Genomic DNA, 14676 nt, shown 5'->3' on the forward strand with positions numbered 1-14676 from the left:
ATCTTGTTTTGGATTGGCCCTCAAGAGGAAGCATCCGCTCTATGTCCACTTTGTCAATCTATACCTCAATTAGTTCTCGTCTCGTTCTAGGTCTAAACTGCTCAATCTCTCTTCATAAGATAAACCCCTCATGTCTGGACTCAATCTATTGAACCGAACTGCCTGCAATGGAACTACATCCCTCCTCCAATAGGGGATGCAAACTGTACACCGTCCTCCAGGTGCGGTCTCACCAAGACCGTGGACAGTTGCAGCAACACCTCTCTACTTTTATACCCTATTCCTTTAGCAATAAATGCCAAAATTCCATTTGTCTTCCCTGTTACCTACTGTACCCGCATACTAGTTTTCTGTGATTCAGGGCACACAGGTCCCTCTGCACCGAGGCAGTCTTGAAGTTTTTCTCCCCTTTAGATAAGTTGCCTTTCTTTTTTTCCGACCAAAATGGATAACCTCACTCGTCTCCACGTTAAACTCCATCTACCAAATTTGGCCCACTGATTTGTTGGCCACCAACCAATCAATTGAACCAAGTGCCCCCCATGGCACACTGGGTGCCACAAAGTCTCAGTTCTGTTTTACAAAGCTAGCAGAGTGTACAATGTTGTAACTTTTGAATTCCCTTCTTCCCCTGCTCAGCTTAAAGGTTATGTCCATTAAGCATCCATGGATCAAAATGATAACAACAAAAATAAAAGAGAAATAAGGGATTCAACAGGAAGGACGCTTACAATAACCAATGGATCCACTGCCGCTTCCTTTAAGACCCTAGGATGTAGGCCACCAGGCCCTGGGGACTTGTCTGAATTCAACTATTTTAATGGAAAATAAGTAAACTAAATTACACAAACTTAGGGACAAAATAAAAGGGGAAGCCCCTTATAAACAAAGAGCAAATGAAACTTAAACCATCATACCAAAATGTGATTTAAAGGGTCCACAAAACCCCCCAGACTCTGCAGGGCCCACTAGGCAAGGAAACCACATGCTCCCTCTCCAGGGCCCATTGGACAAGGACACCACATGTTCCCTCTCCAGGGCCCACTGGGCAAGGAAACCACATGCTCCCTCTCCAGGGCCCACTGGACAAGGATACCACATGCTCCCTCTCCAGGGCCCATTGGACAAGGAAACCACATGTTCCCTCTCCAGGGCCCACTGGGCAAGGACACCACATGCTCCCTCTCCAGGGCCCATTGGACAAGGAAACCACATGTTCCCTCTCCAGGGCCCACTGGGCAAGGACACCACATGCTCCCTCTCCAGGGCCCACTGGGCAAGGACACCACATACTCCCTCTCCAGGGCCCATTGGACAAGGACACCACATGCTCCCTCTCCAGGGCCCACTGGGCAAGGACACCACATGCTTCCTCTCCAGGGCCCACTGGGCAAGGACACCACATGCTCCCTCTCCAGGGCCCATTGGACAAGGAAACCACATGTTCCCTCTCCAGGGCCCACTGGGCAAGGACACCACATGCTCCCTCTCCAGGGCCCATTGGACAAGGAAACCACATGTTCCCTCTCCAGGGCCCACTGGGCAAGGACACCACATGCTCCCTCTCCAGGGCCCACTGGGCAAGGAAATCACATGCTCCCTCTCCAGGGCCCACTGGGCAAGGACACCACATACTCCCTCTCCAGGGCCCACTGGGCAAGGACACCACATGCTCCCTCTCCAGGGCCCACTGGGCAAGGACACCACATGTTCCCTCTCCAGGGCCCACTGGGCAAGGACACCACATGCTCCCTCTCCAGGGCCCACTGGGCAAGGACACCACATACTCCCTCTCCAGGGCCCACTGGGCAAGGACACCACATGCTCCCTCTCCAGGGCCCACTGGGCAAGGACACCACATGCTCCCTCTCCAGGGCCCACTGGACAAGGACACCACATGCTCCCTCTCCAGGGCCCACTGGGCAAGGACACCACATGCTCCCGCTCCAGGGCCCACTGGGCAAGGAAACCACATGCTCCCTCTCCAGGGCCCACTGGGCAAGGACACCACATGCTCCCTCTCCAGGGCCCACTGGACAAGGACACCACATGCTCCCTCTCCAGGGCCCACTGGGCAAGGACACCACATGCTCCCTCTCCAGGGCCCATTGGACAAGGACACCACATGCTCCCTCTCCAGGGCCCACTGGGCAAGGACACCATAGCAACCTACCTAGGTTACCCAGTCCCTCCGCCCAATCCTGGTAACTCCACCTAACTGTTGGACAATTTGACAAGGCCAGTTCACCTAACCTGCACATCTTTGGATGCTTTTTCCCTGTCTTACAATCTTTCGTCCTTTCTGGAATATATTTTTGTTGGGAAGAATTGAATATCTCCTTAAACATCAGGCACTGCTCATCAACTCAAAGTCTCATTGAATATACAGAACCTACCTTTCAGTCTTCCTGCCCAGTCCACTAGAGCCAAATCTGTCCTCATGCCTATGTAATTACCTTTGTTGAAGAACATCCAGAACATGAGTGTGGGACTCCACTTTCTCGTCCTCAAACTGAATTTGAAATTCTATCGTAGGTGGATTGGCCACGATAAATTGCCCCTTAATTGGAAAAAAATGAATTGGGTACTTTAAATTTAAAACAAAGATTATTGCCGTACCTTTCTTACAAGCGCCCAGTATTCCTGGTTGATATTGTGCCCCACTGCGGAGCTACTGTTTGAGGACCTTTGGATTACTCCCACCAGGGAGTTTTTCCGTTGCTATTTCTTCCCCGGCTGATTCCACGTGTTGATCTCCAGTGCTGCCCATATCATTTCACACTACAGCGCTGATCCCTTCCTGTACTCGCAAAGCTACACCACCTCCTTTTCCTTCCTGCCTAGCCTTCCAAAATACTGAGCAGCCTTGGATCTTCAACTCCCAGAACTGGTCTCTTTGTAACCAAGTCACAGTAATCGTCGCCAACTCAACCCCTTTTGTCTCTATTTGTGCTGTTAACTCATTATTTTTTTCTGAATGTCTTGTGCATTCAGATACAAGCCTTTAAGTTTATTCTATTGTCAAACTTCCCAGCTCTGGTCTGATTCCTTGGTGCCATACGATGTTCACGGGTTCGGACCCTTCCTTTTATTTTCTGGTAACTATCAGCCTCATCACTAACCTGCGCATCTTCCCCTGCTGTTTTAACTCTCTGCGCATGGTTTTCTCTGCGCTGTTTCTCTCTCTGAATCTCCCTTTTCCCAGTTTAACTCTGTGTTTGCCTCTCTCTGCACTGTTTCTCTCTCTGAATCTCCCTTTTCCCACTGTTTAACTCTGTGTCTGCCTCTCTCTGCATTGTTTCTCTCTCTGAATCGCCCTTTCCCCACTGTTTAACTCTGTGTCTGCCTCTCTCTGCGCTGTTTCTCTGAATCTCCCCTTTCCCACTGTTTAACTCTGTGTCTGCCTCGCTCTGCACTGTTTCTCTCTGAATCTCCCTTTTCCCACTGTTTAACTCTGTGTCTGCCTCGCTCTGCGCTGTTTCTCTCTGAATCTCCCTTTTCCCACTGTTTAACTCTGTGTCTGCCTCGCTCTGCACTGTTTCTCTCTCTGAATCTCCCTTTTCCCACTGTCTGAACTCTCCATTGCCGCCTCTCCCTGAGCTGTTTCTCACACTTGAAATAAGGGCCAAGGGCCGTTTCACATTCTGTGTATCGGGCTTGTTTAAAATGTTTCAAACACAGGAGGACACCTCCTAACTGTGCAGCCACACACTCCCAAAGTATTGCACCAGTGTGTCAGTCTCTAGCTTGTGTTTTAACAACGAGACTTCCACTGAAACATCTAACTCAGATTGTAACAGTGACATCCATTAGGCAGAGTGAAGAATGAATCAGCAGCTCATTAACACAGGAATAAGAGGTGATGCAGCACGTAACTTGAATCATGGCCACAAACATTTCCCTTCATAAAAGGACAGACTTTTTATTTTCGGTTCTGTTTGGCAGCTGGAAAAACAATTAAGCTCCAAGTGACTTTACCCTGCATAGCCCCCTCACCAATGAATTGCTGATTTACCAGACTGATTGACTAACCTAATCACTTTAAGTTAAGGAGGGGGTAGTTTCCAAAGAAGGCCTCTAGAGGAAGGGGTGGGGCGACCATTGAGGGTTGGGATGGGTACTATTCTGCAGCACAGTCCTGACAAACCATTATTAAGCTGATTCATGTCTTTTGTATGATTTGGGTGTTAATCAGTTGGGTCTCCCCCCCCTACAGAGAGGGTACTTTAGGCTTTTTACAATTTGTGTTGATGACATTGGAGTAATCTAGTGCCAACTTAAAGATTCAATTGGAGAGGGATTGTCAGCTTTAGAAATATCAGTGTAGTGTACAGTGTAGTGTACATGTAGTGCTATAGCTGACCTCGTTATAGAAGTTAACGCATTGCTTGCGTTACCAGAAGTAACGTGAGTGAGTCTATTATCTTTGACTCTCTTCAGTTACATCAACTGAATTTGCACCACTTCAAGCTTTAAACACTTCCACAGTTGAACCAACTGAAAACACATTAGTGAAGCAGTCAGACAATTAAACATTGAGATTGACTATAAATGTAGTTCACAGGGCCTTAGTTCAAGTATATTTAATTGGAAGGTGCTGCTGTTTAGGAAGTGTGGAGAAATCTATGATCCAAATTTAGTGGCTTTTATCTCAGAGCTGACGTAATCAGTGAGTGAAGGGAAGGAAAGCAGAACTGACATGCCAATCACTTTGAGATGTCCAATTAGCTGAAGTGAAAGAGGCAGGGCTCACTCCAGTACAAAAAGAACCAGAGAAGACTGTGACCATTAAACCTTACAGAACAATGCTGCTATTTGAAGACATTGAGCAGAATGGTGTTCTGGCACTGATTGGCGCAGTGACATGCCTCTACTACTTTGTTAAGTACATTTGGGAGCTCCTGAGTGGCATCAGGACTTATGTCCTGGCCAGATTTTGGAGGATAAACTTGGTGTCTTATGGGGAATGGGCTGGTAAGTTGTGGTTTGTTTTCTGGTCAGGTATTGCTGTCGATTATTTTCTGTGTTATGAACTTGTCGCTGTCTCACTAGCTCACCTTGAAACTGCAGGTCTATCCTCGATACTTTATTGTCTCCTGCTTCACTGATGTTTTTTTAATTGTCACGGTTGTGCCTATCATAGAACAGCACAGAACAGGCCCTTCGGCCCTCGATGTTGTGCCGAGCAATGATCCCCCTACTCAAACCCACGTATCCACCCTATACCCGTAACCCAACAACTCCCCCAAACCTTACTTTTATTAGGACACTACGGGAAATTTAGCACAGCCAATCCACCTAACCCGCACATCTTTGGACTGTGGGAGGAAACCGGAGCACCCGGAGGAAACCCACGCACACAGGGGGAGGACGTGCAGACTCCGCACAGACAGTGACCCAGCCGGGAATCGAACCTGGGACCCTGGAGCTGTGAAGCATTTATGCTAACCACCATGCTACCATGCTGCCCCTGCTACCCTGCTGCTATCAAAATGTTTGCTGTGGCATCCACTGATTGCGGAAAGCTTTTGTAAAGAATGTCTTGCATTTCTATGGTGCCTTTCACACCGGGGCTGGCAATCCAGACTTAATGCTGGAGCCTCTGTAGCGGGGTTAGCAACGAGGGGTGAGCAAGCTGTTCATCGAGCAGTAGCTACCATCAATGAACTAGTGCACATTGCATGAGCTTAATCTGTTATCAATTGGATCAGCAACTCTTGGACTCTGGAGATCAGTACCATCCAGTCCTTGGAGCTGGTTTGTTAGGTTAAATGAATATGAACTTTGATATTTTCTTTTCAGATTAGCATAGAAACAAATGGGTATAGTAATTTGAATGCAAATTTTGCAGTTCATTGGACATATGACTTGGTTCAAATAAATTTCAGTTCTAAGGGATTGGGGAGTTGAGGTTGTGTGGAATATACAGAGAAACGTGCAATTCATGTCATGTTTGAACATGTTAGTTTTAAGTAAATATGAATGTAGGACTGACATGTCAATCACTTTTTAAAAGGATGCCCAATTAGCTCCAAGGGGCAGGACTCGGCTCCACCCAGTACACAACCCCGTAAAGAGATTTGACTTGGGAACCTTGCAGAACCTGATCTGACGATGCAGCTTTTTACAGCAGACTCTTTGCAGAATGGCATCCTGGCACTGATTGGCACGGTGACATGCCTCTACTACCTTGTTAAGTACAGTTGGGAGCTCGCGGTTGGTGTTAGGACTTATGTCCTGGCTAAAGTTTGGAGGAAAAACCTGACTTCCTACGGGGAATGGGCCGGTAAGCTTGTGGTTTGTTTTCTGCTCTGGTTTTCCTGCGTCTCCTTTCGCTGTTTCTTTTTCTGGGTTGCCTGCTCATGGCTGCTGTCACTTCCACCGACTTGTGCACAGATCAAACTTGTAAAGTCTGGTCTATTTCCATCGTAACAAGGGCTGATCCAGAGCTTCCTGATAACCCCCTCCCCACCACAAACGTGTGCATCGCCAGAGAAGCGTTTCTGTTTAGAGATCCGAATGGGAAGCACTGGCTGATATCCCTCCAGATCTCAGCCCAGGGATCACTGCACTGTCGTCTGCCGTGGTTCTTGAGGGCTATGGATTAAAGCCTTATTTCAAATCTATACTGACACTCACAGTGCTGTGCAGGTTATTCATGAAACCCCATCTTCTCAACCTTTCCCCTCGCCTGAGGTGTGGTAATCTTCAGGATAAGTTACCAATCTCCCCCTTCAGGGGAAAGCAGCCTGGGATATGGTGATTTTACCTTGAGTGCAGTACTGTATGAGTGGTGATGTTAAACCTGAGATCCTTTTTTTTTCTTGTTAAATATTGCATGACTTAATCTGAAGAAAAATGGGGGGGGGGGGGGAACCCCCCATTTTCTTCAGATTAAGTCATATGAATGTAGGACTGACATGTCAATCACAAGGATGCCCAATTAGCTCCAAGGGGCAGGACTCGGCTCCACCCAGTACACAACCCCGTAAAGAGATTTGACTTGGGAACCTTGCAGAACCTGATCTGACGATGCTTGCAGAACCTGATCAGGATGCCATTCTGCAAAGAGTCTGCTGTAAAAAGCTGCATCGTCAGATCAGGTTCTGCAAGGTTCCCAAGTCAAATCTCTTTACGGGGTTGTGTACTGGGTGGAGCCGAGTCCTGCCCCTTGGAGCTAATTGGGCATCCTTTTAAAAAGTGATTGACATGTCAGTCCTACATTCATATGACTTAATCTGAAGAAAAAGGCCCCCCCCCCGTGTCCTGGACAACGTTATCACTCGACAGATTATCTGGTCCTTGTCTCATTCTGGAATTTTACTGTGTGTTTTCTGTCAGTCAGCCAATCTCATGCTCTACCCCTAATCCCCTTCAATCTCCTCTTCTGGGTCAGTCTTTTATGCGGCACCTTGTCAAATGTCTTCTGGAAATCTAGATATACCACATCCACAGGTTTGCCATTATCCACCTTGCTGGTTACGACCTCCAAGAACTCAGCCAAGTTTGTCAAGCATGACTTCTCTTAAAATCATGCTGACATTGGTGGATTGAGCTTTGTCTTTCCATATGTTCAGTCATCCCCCTCCTTAATGATTGATTCCAACAACTTCCCCCTCCACAAGAGGTCAAGCTAACCAGTCTCTAGTTTCCTACTTTTTGCCCCCTCCTTTTTTTTTGAGTTAGCGTGTTTCCAATCCATCGGGATTGTGTGCAAATTGACAATCGTGTTGCCTCTGCAATGGAGGCAGCATTTCACCACATCATTGGGTGTTAACTGCTTTGGGGTGTCCTGACGCCATGCATGATGCCACAGAATTCCAAGTCCCCCTTCCCTTCAGGTCCTAATGCCTTTTGAGCTGGGGGTGGGGGGGGGGGGGGGAGTGAGAATGGGGAAGGGGTGGAAATGCGTTAAACCTCCTGTGAACGTCTGTTGGAAATTGTGTGTTTTGGGAGAAAAGAGAATCATGATCTGTGCCTCTGACACTGTGTCACTGGTGTCTAGAAGGGAGAAAGTACTGAAACCACACCTTCAGGAGTGAAACTTAAATTCTACAGGTTGTTGAAGAGGGGCGGTGTCAGAACACGTGATCGGCTGTGTACATGGTCAAAGTTCTATTGCTTAACGGAGTAATCGGATAAATGATTGGCTGTGCACATGGTCAAAGTTCTATTGCTTAACGGAGTAATCGGATCAATGATCGGCTGTGTACATGGTCAAAGTTCTATTGTTTAACGGAGTAATCGGATAAATTCTCACATTATGAACTATAATCAGCAAGTACACGGGAAGTCTTCTATCAGTATATAAAAAGAATAGCTAAAGTAAATGGCCCTTTCGAGGACGATACTGCTGAGGGAATAATGGGGAACACCGAGATGGTGGAGGCACTGAACCAATATTTTGCCTCTGTCTTCAGTGTATTGGATAATATTGTTCCAAAAACTGCAGTTAATGCAGAGGAACGTGGTGCAATAAAAATCACCGAGGGAGACGCTATTGAATAAACAAATGGGGATTAAAGGCAAATCTCCAGGACCTGATGGTCTGCACCCTAGGGTATTGAGGGAGGTGGCAGCAGAGATGGTGGCTGCATTGGTTAATATTTCAAAATTCCCTGGATTCTGGAAAGGGCTTGGTGGATTGGAAGCACGCTAATGTGACACCCCTGTTCAAAAGTAGGAAATATACACCGGTTAGCTTGACCTCTGTGGAGGGGAAGTTGCTGGAATCAATCATTTAAGGAGGAGATGACTGAACATTTGGCAAGACAAAGCTCAATCCAGGTACAATCCTATATAAATGATCTGCGGGCAGGGACAGGTACAATCCTATATAAATGATCTGCGGGCAGGGACAGAGTGTAACATGGTAAAATTTGTGGTGATCAGTGAAGAGGAGATAAAGGGTGTGATTCTCCCCGCCCCCCAAATTCTTTGTGGAGGGTTTTTCAGGGAGTTCCCCACTGTTAGAGAATGACACTAGTCACTTTTTTGGGCCCTGGGGAGTTTCTCACCGGTTTAGCCCACACTTAGAATTTTTTTTAACACTGGGGAGCTGAACTCTGAGACTTACACCCCCCCACACACATGGACACTACCCCCTACAGCCTGCTATGGAGTCACTGGGGGGGCCCCTTACAACACCCCCATCACCCCTCCAACATCCCAGAGGCCCCTACTTACCTGCCCTGCACTCCCCCGCCCTTAAAGCCCCCCCCGCCCAACCTACTTTCATGGGCATGGCCTCCTGACCCTTGGCAGTGCCACCTTAGCACCCAGGCAGTGTCATCCGGGCAGCTTGGCAGTGCTAGGGTGGCAGGGCTGGATTGCCCACATTCCAGGGGAGGGCCAGTGTGCTGCCCTGCACTTGCCTTGACCACCCAGGGGTCTTCAATGACCTGGGAGAACCCCCCTCCCCCGGTGCAAATCCGCCTGGTCCACGATTGGTGCTCGGCTGAGCTCCCTGGGGAGGCCTGTGGATCCCGGGCAAGTAGATCGTAAGTAGGTTTGTATCATTCACTCCCGCCAAGTTCCAACTCCATCTCGTGGGACTCTGGTGAATCTTGTGAGGTGCGGAGGCTCGCTGCTGGTCTCCTGGAATTCGCTGGCTGCTTTGTGCTCTCGCTTGGGTGCAACGAGTTTACAGATGGATATAGATCGGCTAGGACCATGTTTTTGGCCTGGGACTCGTATTTACCAACTTGCGATCCTTCGTGACCCACGCCATCCGACCTTCATGACCCACACTGCCTGAACTTCGCGACCCACCATTTCTGCTTACCTTTAATGTGATGGGTGTGCCTGCTTGGTCCTCATGATCTCCCTGGCTTTGTCATTCAATGTTACATTTCTGCTAAGGACTGATGATTTAAGTTCCCACTGCATCCATTGAAAAAATCAAAAAGGTTTGTCCTTGAGCTTGTCTTCAAATGCCTTTGAGCTTTTGAAGATTTTTAAAACTTAGTTTGCCAGGACTTCTCTAACACACGTGGGCGTCACATCTAATTTGCATTGGCACAATTAACAAAGCCATACCAGAAAATAAAATTCATCTTTATATTGCTTTGTTTCTGTTCTCTGCTTCTTAATGGACTGTTCACCAGAGGTCCTGGAGCTCACATCAGCACTGCTTTGTCCTGCTTTTGGATTCTCCTGAGCCACTCTCTCCAGCAGAATGAGATCCTGGGATCTTTGTGTCCTTGGTCCTCTCTCTTCCTTATTACGAAACAAACTATTTAAAATTGTCCAGTCCTGTTGCTTGCTGCTGAATCCCTCTTCAGCCCAGAACACATGGTGCAGCTGCTCCCAGGCAGGAAGACTATCGATTTTTAGGGGAAAGGAAATCTGCTCCTGGGTCATTTTTTAAAAAAGCCGGTCAGACCCTGGATTTGAATATGACTGCGAGCAGAATCGGCCAAAATGTGGCAGTTGGAGTTTAATTGGATAAGTGTGAGGTTATCTATTTTGGCCGAAAAATTAGAAAGACAAATTGTTAGCTAAATGGCAAGCAGATTCAAAACGCGTCTGGGCAGAGGGATCTGGGTGTCTTTGTTCATGAATCTCAGTAAGTCAATGTGCAGATATAGCACATAATAATAAAGATAATGGAATTTTAGCATTTATTGCAAAAGGTCTGGAGTCTGGAGAGGTGTTGCGATTGGATAGGGTGTTGGTGAGACCACGTCTGGAGTATTGTGTCCAGTTTTGGTCTCCTTATTTGAGGAAGGCTATGGTGGCATTGGAGGCTGTTCAGAGGAGGTTCTCCAGATTGATTCCAGGGGATGATAGGGTTGACCTATGGCGAGCAATTGTGGACTTCTGCTCGCTGAAGTTTAGAAGGATCTGATTGAGGTAAATAAAATACTAAGAGGGATTGATAAAGTAAACGTAGACTAAATGTTCCCCTTTTGTGGGGAAATCTAGGACGAGGGGGGAGTAGGGTCTGAAATATACCAGGACACTGATGTTGAATTGGCAAAACAGTGTGCGGGGTTCAACAGGGCCAAGGCGGTGATGTATCAATGGCAGATCAGGCTTGGAGTGCTCTACCCAGCGACATTATGGATGTCTTATGAAGGCCGGGAAGCGGCCAGTGACTTTATGAAGGAGCACAAACTGCGGGAGAACTGAGGGCCAGCTGAAGAGCATGGAGAGGATCATGGGCCTGTTGGGGAAATTTGGGGCATTCTCGGGATACAAGCAAATGTAGGAAAGATGCAGTGTTCTCAGTGAATGAGTTGGGTCAGCGAGCCAGTCTAGGGGAATTGTTCAGGTGGCCAGAGACCGATTTTTAGTTACCTGGGGATTCGGGTGGCGAAGGAATGGGCGATGCTACATAAATGGAACCTAGCAAAGCGGTGTTAGGAAGGATCTGAAGAGGTGGGGCACACTACACTTGACTCTGGCAGGGAGGGTCCAAGTGGTGAAGATGAACATTCTGCCGAGGTTCCTGTTCATCTTCTGGACATTTCTGATCTTTGTATCGAAGGCCTTCTTTCAAAAACCGGATATGGTTATCTCAGACTTTGTATGGGCAGGGAAGGTGCCATGGGTTAAGAAGACTTTTTATTACAGAGATGGGCAGAAGGGAGGGTTGGTATTGCCGAACCTGCTAGGTTATTACTAGGTGGCGAACGTGGTCAAGGTGAGGCGGTGGTCGGAAGGAGACTGGGCAGTGAACACGGAGAAGGTGAGGCGGTGGTGGGAAGGAGGAATGGGTTAGGATGGAGAAGAGGTCCAGCTTGAGGTCTACGGTGATGGCGGCATTGCCAATGGTGCCAAGGAAATATGTGGAGAGCCCGGTGGTGCAGTCCACAGTAAAGGTCTGGAACCAGCTGAGGAGACATTTCGGGATAGAAGGGTGCAAAAACCGCCATTGCTTTAGTATCCCAAGTTGCTGAGGTAACCCTGTTTGAGCGACAGCTGCTTCCAGATGTGGAAGGTCAGGGCAGGATCGGAGACATGTACAGGTGGCTGGGAGAGCAGGGAGGTGAGCAGGTGGTGAAGATTGAGGAGCTGGAAGGGGAGATACACTGGAAGTATGGAGTGAGGCACTACGAAGAGTAAATGTGACTTTGTGCAAGGATGAGCTGGGAGTTCAAAGTGGTGCACAGGGTACATATGACTCTGGTAAGAATGAGTGGGTTCTTCCAGGGGGTAGCGGATGGGTGTGGAGGTGGACCAGTGAATCAGGCATGTACATTCTGGTGGGAAAAGTTGGGAGAGATTCTAGGCAGGAGTGTTCACGGCGCTAACGAGGATAGTGGGGGAGGAGGTTGAGCCAGACTCTTTGCTGATGAATATGGGCAGGCTGGAGTGATGGAGGGCCGACGTTGTGGCCTTCTCTCTGATTGTCCGGTGAAGAATTCTGGTGGAATGATGGTCAGTAACGCCACTGGGGGTGGCGGCCTGGCTGAGGATTTTATGTGGCTTTGTTTGGCTGGAAAAGATCCAGTTTGAATTAAGGGGTTCAGCGGAGGGCTTCAAGCTGGGGGATGTTAATGGCCGTGTTTGAGGGCTTCGTCGCCGGGGGGGGGGGGGGGGGGGGGGGGGGGGTGAAAAAGGGGAAAATGCATTGGAGTTTGCTCCCCGAGAAGTTTGGCATAAAATACATTTATTTAAAAAAAAAAGATATGCACATTAGGTGGACTGGCCATGCTAAATTGCCCTTAGTGTCCAAAATTGCCCTTAGTGTTAGATGGGGTTACTGGGTTATGGGGATAGGGTGGAGGTGTGGACCTGGGTAGAGTGCTCTTTCCAAGAGCCGGTGCAGACTCGATGGGCCGAATGGCCTCCTTCTGCACTGTAAATTCTATGAGAAATCGTGGCTGGAGACTTCAACCAGGCCAACTTCAGAAGGTCTTACCCTAACTCCAATATATCTCCTGCCCCACCAGATGTGTAAACACCCTGGAACACTGCGACATGAGCATCAAAGGTGCCTGATGTACCATCAATTGGACTCGAGTCGTGAAGAATTTCCATATATCAGGTTTTAATCAACTAGTTGTGTGCCCGGCAGTCGACTCGCAGAGAAAGGCCGACTGCCGGGTCCTACGGGTTCTTATACCCCGCCTCGTAGGCGGGACTACTTGCCTCTCGGCCAATGGGTGAGCGGTCACATGACTAGCCTCAACCAATCAGCAGAGAGGCGCAGTCACATGACTAGCCTCAACCAATCAGCAAAGAGGCACATGACTGACCTGAGCCAATGGGCAGTGAGTGCTCTGCACCAATGGCAGATAGGTACCGTAAACCTCCTAGTTATACCACCACAGTGCCTACCGCTCCATTCCCCGACCACCATTTGGCAAATCCAACCACAAGTTGGTACTCCTACTTCCAGCTTACAAACAGCAACTCGAGCGTGCTGAGCCAGTCAAGAAAACTGTGCAGTGCTGGTCCGAGGAATCTGAGGACGTCCTCCACGACTGCTTGGAGACTGTGGACTGGTGCATATTTGAGGCCGCAGCAGCTAACCTGGACGAGTATGCAACCACCGTCACGGGCTTCATCAGTAAGAATGTGTACCAAAGAAGACCATATGGGTATTCCCCAAAAAACCCTGGCTCAACCAAAGGGTTCACTCCCTGCTGACGTTCCAGACGGAGGCGTTCAAGTTGAACGACCCTGACCTAATATAAGAAATCCCGGTACAACATACGGAAAGTCATCAGGGATACAAAAAGACAACACCGCATCAAACTAGTCCCAGGCCAGTGACACTAACCCACAAGAACAGGGCCCACAAAGTTCACAGGCTTGAAAGCAAGGCCAGGCAGAATATCTGGGGCTGGAGCATCCCTACCCGATGATCTGAACAAGTTCTATGCCTGCTTTGAGCAGTCAACCAATGCATCAGTGCCACCTGCCCCAATATCCCTGGACGCACCCATACCCAGTATTACAGCCTCCGAGGTTTCTTGAAAGCAACGGAGCCCTGGGCGAGCACTCGGAGCCTGCGAAGACCAGCTGGCGAGTGTATTCGCAGATATCTTCACAACACTTCACTCCTCCACTCCGAGATCCCCACCTCCTTCAAGAAGACGGAAAGCCTACCTGCCAACATCTCCGGCGGGAGTTGAGAAGAACCCGGCTCTAATAGCAAATCCTCAAATGCGGAGCATGATTTGAGAGAATTGCCGAGTACCGTGTCCTCTTCACCCCAGAAAGGAGACAACAACCCACCACAATTTGGAACATACACATTAACTAGGACCACCAAGGTGCCTGCCAAAGACCCACTTATAATCACATGCCTTCCATTCGGGTCCTCCAGGACATTGACAGCCAAAAAAAGCAACCCTTTCACCCCTTTCTCCAACCCCCCCCCGGCCCTACCATCGCAACTAGAGTAGGATGCCTTTCCTCTCCAATCCTTCTGTAATATTGTTTGGTGCCTGACCTGCGAATGGGTCTCCTACAGAAACACCGCATTGGCACTCTGAAGTCTAAAGGTGAGCAAATATCCTCGACCATTTTACTGGGCCGTTCAACTTTCATTCCATGTGACCAACCGAATTAGGGACTTCCACACCCTGAGAGCCATTTCCACCGAGCGAGATAATGCAACAACTAGTGCAGGCAGAGAGGCCAGCCAAGATGGCCACCAACCTCCCCCTCCCCCTCAACCATCCATCCAGATCAGCAGTAGTTACTGTCAGCAAACCCTAC

At 48.6% G+C, this 14676-nt stretch overlaps 1 protein-coding gene across 3 annotated transcripts in view; it reads left to right on the forward strand.

Annotated features, from left to right (window-relative positions):
* The window catches only part of hsd20b2 (hydroxysteroid (20-beta) dehydrogenase 2), a 39923-nt gene that overhangs the window by 1967 nt on the left and 23280 nt on the right, over positions 1 to 14676 (forward strand). The window contains exons 1-2 of one of the 3 annotated variants that reach the window (XM_038786792.1): positions 4839 to 4974; positions 6017 to 6286. In XM_038786792.1, the coding sequence (XP_038642720.1) occupies positions 6115 to 6286 (172 nt within the window). In that variant the 5' untranslated portion in view covers positions 4839 to 4974; positions 6017 to 6114. Of the gene's footprint in view, positions 1 to 4760; positions 4975 to 6016; positions 6287 to 14676 lie in introns of those variants that run through there. The other 2 variants (XM_038786793.1, XM_038786794.1) reach the window with 2 other exon arrangements.

The sequence above is a fragment of the Scyliorhinus canicula genome, chromosome 29 (assembly GCF_902713615.1).
Source record: "Scyliorhinus canicula chromosome 29, sScyCan1.1, whole genome shotgun sequence".
NCBI lineage: Eukaryota > Metazoa > Chordata > Chondrichthyes > Carcharhiniformes > Scyliorhinidae > Scyliorhinus > Scyliorhinus canicula.